The 9,189-nt window shown below is 42.1% G+C and overlaps 3 protein-coding genes across 3 annotated transcripts; 2 read left to right on the top strand and 1 right to left on the bottom strand.

Annotated features, from left to right (window-relative positions):
* Nucleotides 1–1,035: 1,035 nt before the first annotated feature.
* MELLADRAFT_79854 (uncharacterized protein) lies at nt 1,036–4,117 on the top strand (the record flags this gene model as incomplete). The annotated part of the gene is made up of 9 exons (XM_007419556.1): nt 1,036–1,206; nt 1,309–1,394; nt 1,503–1,608; nt 1,677–2,230; nt 2,311–2,490; nt 2,721–3,021; nt 3,086–3,193; nt 3,275–3,379; nt 3,464–4,117. The coding sequence occupies 9 exons, from the start codon at nt 1,116–1,118 to the stop codon at nt 3,814–3,816; spliced, it is 1,884 nt and encodes a 627-aa protein (XP_007419618.1).
* Nucleotides 4,118–7,088: 2,971 nt separating this feature from the next.
* MELLADRAFT_87935 (uncharacterized protein) lies at nt 7,089–7,550 on the top strand (the record flags this gene model as incomplete). Its single annotated transcript, XM_007419557.1, has 4 exons — nt 7,089–7,128; nt 7,205–7,241; nt 7,316–7,378; nt 7,466–7,550. The coding sequence occupies 4 exons, from the start codon at nt 7,089–7,091 to the stop codon at nt 7,548–7,550; spliced, it is 225 nt and encodes a 74-aa protein (XP_007419619.1).
* Nucleotides 7,551–8,549: 999 nt separating this feature from the next.
* Nucleotides 8,550–9,062, bottom strand: MELLADRAFT_70206 (uncharacterized protein; the record flags this gene model as incomplete). Its single annotated transcript, XM_007419555.1, has 1 exon — nt 8,550–9,062. One exon carries the CDS (start codon nt 9,060–9,062, stop codon nt 8,550–8,552), a length of 513 nt encoding a protein of 170 aa, XP_007419617.1.
* Between the last annotated feature and the right edge of the window lie 127 nt (nt 9,063–9,189).

Raw genomic sequence — 9,189 nt, 5'->3', positions numbered from 1 at the left:
GGCGCGAGCGTGGGACTCTGATAAGTTTAATAAAAACTGCAAATTCCAATTCGAAATCCCCTAAGAATAGCTCACTCAAATTTTACGTGTGTGCACTATGATTTAGATCCACAGGTGTCTTCCCGATTATGTAAATTTACATAACAAAGTCCCACGAGGCGAGATTTGTTAACTTTTGTTACAGCCGTTGTGAGAATCATCGGTAAGTTTTGAGCTCTTGTGTGTTTCCCAGATTTAACTAGGGTTTAATCTGCGGTCCAAAAGTCAGTTTTTTTCGATCTCACGGGACTAAACCTTGTTTTGGTTCCTTCAAACTTAACTTTTCAAAGTCTTCGTAGCTGTCGTCTTTCTGTCATTCAAGGATCCAATGAAGCTTCGAAAGCTGTTGGGCCGGCTTCTCCTTCCAGTTCCACTTCATTTCCAACATACCAACCTCCACCATCCTCCGGTCGCCACTTCGACACTTCAATTGGACATCGACATCATTTCGCTTCCTTTACGCCATTCGAAGAAAGTACGTATACGTAAGTTCATGATTCTTTGTTACGTAAATTTCTTATTCTTTGCCAAGCATTTCAAACAAACTGAACAATGGTTCTTCGACTCACATAGGCATGTTTCTCTTTGCCAAACTGAACAATCACACTAATCGATCGCATCTATCCACATCGGCATGGAAACGGAACCGAAATCGAGTCTAAATTTTCGTTCATCGAAAGAGGGTGCATGGTTGTTTTGATTCGAAGATTTCGATTAGGCCTTTGAATGTGTGTTATTGTCTTTGAGTATGAAAGGAACACGGATACTGACCTTCTTCATCAACTGAATTTTCAAACAAAGTTTCATTTCCAACCTTTCGAACAGACTTTAAATGAGGGTTGTTGTCATTTGGTATGAATGTTAACAATGTCGATTGTGTTTTTGGTTTGTAACAAACAGCAAAACAACGAAGATTTGAACGAGAATCGATGAAGGTAAGCATTCATTTTATTATCTGATGCCGAACATTCTAGATTCTAACCTTGTGTTTAATTTGTCTTTGGGTCCCCATGTCCATTATCGCCACCTACGAATGACAAACACTCTCATATGCATATGATATCATATGATATCATATGAGAAAACGGGGATCATTGATGAAGCCCAAAGGTATAAATACTCGTGCATTTGGCACATATCTTCGTTCTTCTCCATCGAACTCAGCCAGTAAGAATCAATTTTTATGATTTTTTTGCTTTGTTTCAGTTTGGTTATTTTTTGCTTTGTTTCATACCGTTTCTGACCAATGGGTCCTTTGTGATTTCCCAGGTTTCGAATTTGGGTCATCAAAGTCTACCTTTAGCTTTCCTTTTCAACTTTTACATCACCTTTACACCACCCCTGTCTTGTTATCCGTGCGTTAGTTTCCATCTCTTTTTCATATTCTATTCGCATCTCTATAAGCTTTTTCTCTCTATAAGCTTTTTCTCTTGATTCTAATCACATCTTTATCTTATGATCAGCTCGACAACATATCAGATCAACCATCTACGATGTCTAACCAACAATCCAAAATCCCAGATGCCTCAGTAGTGCCTGCTGTTGAAGTGGAAGGCCACATGAATGCACGTAAGTCAGCTCCTCTGACTGAACTGACATGTCTTCATTTTACTAATGTGAAATCCTTTTTGTGTCAGTTTTTGAACTGCCTTCTAATCTGACTGGTGACGACGCTCCAGCCACCTGCAGTCAACAAAACCCACTTTACCGCGTTGGTACCGTCCCTCGTATGCAATTCAATAAACGCAATGAAATGTTTGTTCAGGTGAAGTTCAAAATACATGCTGAAAAGGAAGTCGAAGTCCAGGCCACTTCGATGAAGGTAGCTAGCAGATCACGCCGCGCTGCAGCCTCTGCGGCGCGCTACAACCTCATTGAATCGAAAATGTTTAATCAAGGCAATGTGATCGAGCTGGTGAAGTGCCTATTCGGGAAATCTCTCAAAGATTTCAAAGGTATGTGTGGAGATATTTGTGATGAGTATCAATCTGGCATGCGCCAATTGGTACTCGCAAGCGATCTTGCTCCACGCTTGGTCTGGGTTGCTCAGGTTGGACGTGAAAAAATCACGCTGGTTGATCATCTAACCTGGCAAAACTTTGTTGATTTACTTGCGAGAGCAACGAAGCACAAAGGTTCGGTCATGATTTTTACCGAAGATCCCAAGGAAAAAGCCAAAAAGGACGCTCAGGTGTGTCCTTTAAGTTTTATGTTTCTTATTCCCTTTTTTCTTCTTCTCATGATTCTTTTTTATATTTCTATACTTCTTAGACCTCCGCGGCGAAAGAGCTCATCGCTTCAGCCAGCGGCCCCACTGCTGCAGAAGCGCAGGTGGGTGTTCTTACTCAAGAGCTAGAGGTGCGTGACCCCCATTCCCTTTTTTCCATTCCCGCTTTCGGTTGTGATGCTTTCGACATGTCCTCTGACATTGCGTGTGGAACCAGGATGCCCGTAAGCAAATCCGATTGCACGAGTTGGCGGCCCAACTGTTCCATGAACATACTCAAAAAGCGAACGCCGGAGATGGCGCCATCCTGGTCTGCCCTTGGGATCCAAATTTTCTTTACCGATTGACTTACAGCGGGGCGTGGGTCTGGGCAAAAGGTGTTGTAAGTCCTTTGTATGTCCCTTCCTTGTTTTTTTTGTCTTCAACTCAAGATCCACTGCTTGGTGCTTGACAGCAATCTGGCATGGCAACTCGCGAGATTCCACCCCGAACCTACGAATTTCTGGCGATCATGAAGAAGGCGCGTGTGTTCCATAAGGGCACCAAAGTTGACGATCGAGTCAAGATGCGCAGCGCTCAATTGCGCCTTGATTTATCTCCTACCTTTCACAAATCGGGCGGATCTCGCCAATCTTTTTTTGATCCTCCAGCGAAATTGCTATTTCAAAAACCTACCGGTTCCAAAAGATCTGCCTCTTATGCCGGTTTATCTTTGGCCTCTGAAGATGAGAAGAAAAAGGTCAAAATCGAACCAAGTACGTTTTTATTCTTATATGTTTGGACTTACTCTTACATCCTTCAAACCTCTTATCTTTGTAGGCTCTCCACCTGGCTTACCCAATTCTATCCATCTGTCCTCAGATCCACCGTCCGCTACCGGTTTTCCTTGGTCTCAAGAATGCAAGATACAAATCAAAAAAGAACCAGGTACGGATCTCTTTTTGCTAACTGGTCATTCCTTCGGTGTAATGACTGATCATGACATCAAATGTCCTCTTCAATCCTTAGGCTCCCCCTCCAAACGCTTGACGATTGTGATATCTTCGGATCCCCCTTCTCCTAGCCTATTCGAGTCTTCTCAAGAAATCCAAAAGGACATACCGAAAGATACAGGTATGTACCACTTTGTGTGTGATTTCCTTTCAAAAGAGCCTCTGCTGACCAATATCCGCTTGGATTGGCCTCTATCATCCGTAGGTTATGAAATCTTTCGATCCAACACTCCTGGCACCTCGGAGGACCCGCATCGAGCTCATGCTGAAGCCTTAGAGCGATTTTTAGTCCATTGCAATGTCCCACCCAATGACGAGACCACCAGAATGATTCTCGAACGAGCCAACGTCAAATCATGGACTGACTTGATTCCTAGCCACCAGTTCACTGAATCATCACTTACTACCCGCGGCATGCACCCTGCTCTGGCCTCACATCTCGTCAACGAAGCCATGGATCGCGTCAAAGAACTCAACAAGGATATCGACGAGCTTGAAGAGCAAGAGTCTGTGGAATCGAACGAGTCAACCCCTCGCCCTCCATCCCCCGAATTTTGAAATGTCTAATCAAGTGTTTTTGAATTTTGAACTGTCTAATCATGTGTTTTTGACTATCTCAAAAATTTTCAGAACTTGCGTCTGTAATCAATGCTTCTTAGTTTTCGCAGCTTCCTCATTTCAACCCCAGAACAACTATGTGATTGAATCTGTCTCTTTCGTGTGCTGTTTGTCTCTTCCGTGCTGCTCCCAACCAAACAAATGTCTTGAGTTTACTATACGTGTTTGATTGTCTTTCTTCCTGCTTTCTTTTTCTAGAACCTTGCAACCCCCAAAGAATGAAAGATTTTACTTTCTATGTTTCTTTCCTGTTTGTGCTCCCCCCTATCATCTGTTTCTTTGTTTTTCGTGCTACCCCCTATTTGTAGGAACTTGCACACCAATAAAAAGATTTTTTTGACTGGAACTTCCCAACCCACACTTGCCAACCCACATGAGCCACTTGAGATTAAATTTGCTCATCTCAAAAATCGAATCTTTGAGATAAGGCAGTTTATGTAAATAGACCTTACCTTCCGCTGAAAGCATCTCACAACACAAATCTCAAAACGTGAAAAATTAAGACCTTATTCATCTTTAGAAGATCAAATCTAATCATTATCTAAAGATAAATAAATAAGGTCTTTTCTTTAGTTGACAAATTCCCACATGTACTTTAATACCATATAGTATCTGATCATGATATGAGCGAGCAAGTTTGAAAGAATAATGTCTTACTCTATAAGATATTATCTTATTCTCTATAAGACATCATATTATAAAGACATGAGGATATGAGCGAGCAAATCCAATTGTATGTATTTCTTTTTTTGCAAAGATAAACAGGATTTGTTTTTCGAATCAGATGAGACAAAGAAAACAAAACTAGGAGGACCAAAAGCAACATGAAAACAACACGAGCCAAAACCATGTAGCCAATTTAATTCTTTTTTGATTCATTGGATACGAAACATTTGATAAGTCAAAGGAAAACAATACTTTTTTTTTGAATCATTTGATAAGTCAAAGAAACACCAAACTAGCCAGACAAAGAGTCACATCAAAACAACACGAGCCAAACCAATGTAGACACTTCAATTCTTTTTCGAGTCAATTAATAAGTCAAACAAAAAAGAACCAGTAAGAAAAGCCAAACTAAACGAGCACAACCAATCTTGATTGAAAAATCCTTGTATAATTTTTATTTCTGTAGAAAAAAAGAAATGACCATTTATAAACGTGTATTATTTTAAATGGTCGGGTAAATCTTTTACCATCATCATATTGTAAGTGATCATTTCTTTCGCCATCATCCAGATACCATGTTTAAAAACTCAAGCTTCAAAATCATAATACGAAAAAAACTGAGATTATGTGATTACACATAACCGCTTCCTCTAAAAAACCCTTCACATATTTCTTCCGTGAATAACTCCATACAAGCCACGAAGAGGGCCTCTCTCTCGTCTTCGGCAGCCAAAGCCTGCTGCAAGACTTGAGAGCGTCTAAGTCTTGACTTTAGGACCGAGAACCCCTTTTCGATAGGGTTGAAATCCGGGGAGTAGGCAGGTAGATAAACGAGCCTCACACCACGTGCGGCACATAGTTCTTCCACTCTGCCGCCATGGTGGATAGGCGCGTTGTCCATGACAAGAACGCTGTTCCGAGCTGGGAACGGGTTCATGGCTGGGAGCTGTAAAACGGACAAATCAGGCTAAGTAATGACATCAAAGCAAAGTAAAAAGACCAAAAATACGTACCAAGTCGTGTTCCAGGAAAGACTCGAAATCTAGCCTGGTGTAGCCTCCCGGTTGTACTGACATGGCTACTATGCCATCCATTGAGATCGCAGGCAATGCTGACCATCGGAAAGCCTGGGTAGGCCTTTGGAGGCGTGGTGTGCGTTTACCCAGGGGAGCTCGTGCATGGGTTCGATATAATCGACGTTTGGAGATAGCAGTTTCATCTGACACAAAGAAAGAAGTTAGTACGAGTCATAAATTGAAGATTACACTGATCTGCTCAGACTTACCGACAAACACAAGGCACCGAGGATCTATTTGAGAAATCTCCTCTATATAAGCACCACGGGCGATTGCTGACTGGTTGGGATGTACGGTGCGGGACTTTTTACGAGTCCAAGCAAGTCGAGATCGCAGTTCCGTCGAGAGAGTCTTCAGAGAAACAGTCCTTCCAAAAGTATCTCGAATCTTTGCCTGGAGCTCATCGAGATAAAGGGTTGGATCGAGTTCAAGGGCTTCGAGTACAAATTCTTTCTCAGGGTCTCCTAGAGCCGATGGCGCGCCGGGTTGCATCAGGTCCATTGGATTAGTGACCACAGCACGAGTCGTCCGATACAGTTCGAACCAACGACGGACAGTCGTAAGAGAGAGATCCATTCCAGTGGCCCGTACAATTTCGGGGAAAGTCAAACCTCGCAAGACCATCCGTAAAACGACCAATTTGATGTCCGTACTGTACAAGTTCTTCGGCATGTTGATATTGGAATTGATATAATCTTCGAAAAGGTTTCTTTGAAGGAGGTCAAAGAAGAAACATTGATCTGAGACGAAAGAGAATGAAAACTCTAGTATGTAGCAATTTGAAAAGACCGATGAATATTAAAAGACGGAGGAATTTGAAATCTGGATGTGGCGACGGGAGGAAGAGGAGAAACTGGAGAATTTAGGAAGGATGGTTGGGAATTTGGGGAATTTGAAAACTGAATGGGGTTTGTACCCTTTGTACTTATATGTACAAAGGGTTTCGAAAAAGGGGTTTGAAAATGTATTTATGAAAATCGTGAGACCCGTCGACTCGGAGAAATGTCAAAGGAAACTATTTGATCTCACGGTAGGCAAGATCAAAAAAGAGAAAAAAGGATTTTTTTAGTTTTTGCCAGATCCCGATTAAAACTCGACACAACACAAAAGAAAAAAAAATTACCGATGATTCTCACAACGGCTGTAAGTTCCTCGTGGGACTTGGTTAACTTTACCTTCCGATGTCGCGAACACCGAACAACAATATCTGTTCAACCCTCGCAAATATTTCAGAAAACGCAAGTTTGACGTGACATGCGTGCGGGAAACGGCACCTTTCCAGTGACGCAGTGTTCATTGAATATTTCCTCACTGGGAAACCATGTATCACAGCTGGCCAAAAATCTATAAGAACCCCGGTCTTTTCGTCCTCCTCATCCCTCATCCCACCAAATAAATCTTACCAATAAATCTTACCAATCAACTCTTTAAAACCAAGTTTTCTCATTACTCTTCAGAGCAATACTCATCATGCTTTTCTTAAAATTAGTGATTGCTGCTGCCCTAGCTGGTTGGTTGACTCATGATCCCTAATATGTTATTTACTTCTTCCTTCATACTTACCTCCCTCCCCGTCTACTTAACAGTCACCGTCTCCGCCTCACCACTCGAAAAGGACTCTATGTGAGTGAAGACTTGGTATATATAACTCTGTTTTATATGCTCAATTGTGTCCTATTGTGTTATATGATTGACAGTAGTACCGACAACACCGTCCTTCAAAGAAGAGCTGCGGTGGTCGAAGTATTCGGAAAGAGATCGTAAGTTGAGGTTGTATGAGGATGCATTAGTCTCTAACATTGTCCCTAAATTTTCTGACTGATCTGAGTATTGTTTTCCATTTGTAGTGGGCAGAGTGCCTGCGGGTTCTGTAACTCTGTGGAATGTCAGACTCCCAATTCACGATGTCCAGCCATGGGCTGTTGTAATTGATGTGGATAAACGGAAACCACATTGTATACTAATGCGAAGAGATATTGTAAGGGTACACCCACCTTTGCTCACATGTTTTCTCTAGTAGGAGCTCTGTGTCTAATTTCCATCTCGCGCGTTTGTTTCTTAGTTTCTTGAATATTGCTCTCGTACTCTTACAGTCTGGTCTTTCTCGCGAGCTAGATTATGATATGATCCCTGTCAATTACTCTCGTTGTTTTGATCGCTTTGCTTCTACTTGCTTGACTCTGGTTGTTGTTCCTATGATCTCATGTTCCTGTGGGCATCTTCTGAAACTTCAAGAATGACATAAAACTTCAAGAATGACCCCCCCCATTCAATGAGCTTAGGCTTATGCAGACATCCTTCCACCTCGTGGAATCGATCGTCAATAAGTGATAATGTACCGGAGTGCAGCCATGCCTTTGCCTGTTGTGTGTAATGCAAAATAAGTTCCACTCAGAATATATATTTTTCATCTGACCAAATCCTTTTTCGAGCCTTGCAAATCGAACTGAATATTATTGGCTTTTTTTGGATGTCTATGTCAAAAAACATGTCCTTTCTCATTTATGGGAAGGACAAACACACCCAATGAGAGTGATGAAAACACAAACCAATCATTGAAAGAGACTCGAGGGGTAGTTCGAATAATAGTTGAAGCCACAGTGGTAACAATTATCAGAACTCGGTCAATTTGGGTTTTGAAGACCACCCGCTTTCTTTCTCAAGTTGAAGTCTTCCAAAAAAACATGGTACCAACGCATTACAATTCAAGAATGAGAAAGGGGAATTCATCAAAGATTCCCAGTCATATTTCCTAAAAATATCTTAATCCTTCCTTTTATACATACATATATTGAAGGAAGATTGTACAAACCAAAAAGAAAAAAACTACAACACAGACAAAAACTGAGGTATAAGTTGAAGTGATTGAACATAAACAAGCAAAAAGTTCACAAAACAAATAGGCTACTGAATTGACCAAAAGCTTGAGCACTATACACTACGATGACTATAAAACGTCATTTGATGTCGGATTTGAGGTACAATTTTCGCATTATCCAAATCTTTCATGATCGGGGTGGAAATTGTATCGATTGAGATTTCCAAGGAAGGGGTTGAACCAGCCTCCAGGACTCCAAAAGGGTTTGGAGGGGAGGGGGAATAGATTGATGAAATGGTCTCGGGTGAGGCCAAGGAAGATGCAAGTGGAGCTAGGCCAATCTCTCGGAAGGTTTGTGACGAGCTAGGTGAAGTTAATGAAGCTTCACCTGAAGCTGGGGACCAACCGCACGAAGTAAGAGGTGGTGGTAGACTCGCCGCGGCTTCGTCCCACGCTTGCTCCCAATTAGGATTAGGACACCATGGGCTACCTAAGACACCCACGGCTTCCGGAGAGGTAGAAAGGGCTTCAGTGATAGGGGTGAATGTCTTCGGAGTAGCACGAGGAGTGGCCGGATCTTCAAAGTCGAGAGTGCCAAGCCATCCCGACCCTTGTTGTTCAGTCATAACAGGAGACTCTCCGCAGCAGGTGAAATCCCAACCGTCTCCATTGTCGTCATTTCCACTATCAAGGTGGAAGAACCGAGTTGAGAGGTCCAGTGACTGAACGCGCAATACCGAGACGCCGACGAGA

This window comes from Melampsora larici-populina, assembly GCF_000204055.1.
Source record: "Melampsora larici-populina 98AG31 unplaced genomic scaffold MELLAscaffold_245, whole genome shotgun sequence".
Classification (NCBI taxonomy): domain Eukaryota; kingdom Fungi; phylum Basidiomycota; class Pucciniomycetes; order Pucciniales; family Melampsoraceae; genus Melampsora; species Melampsora laricis-populina.
This window is presented reverse-complemented; position numbering and strand designations above follow the sequence as displayed.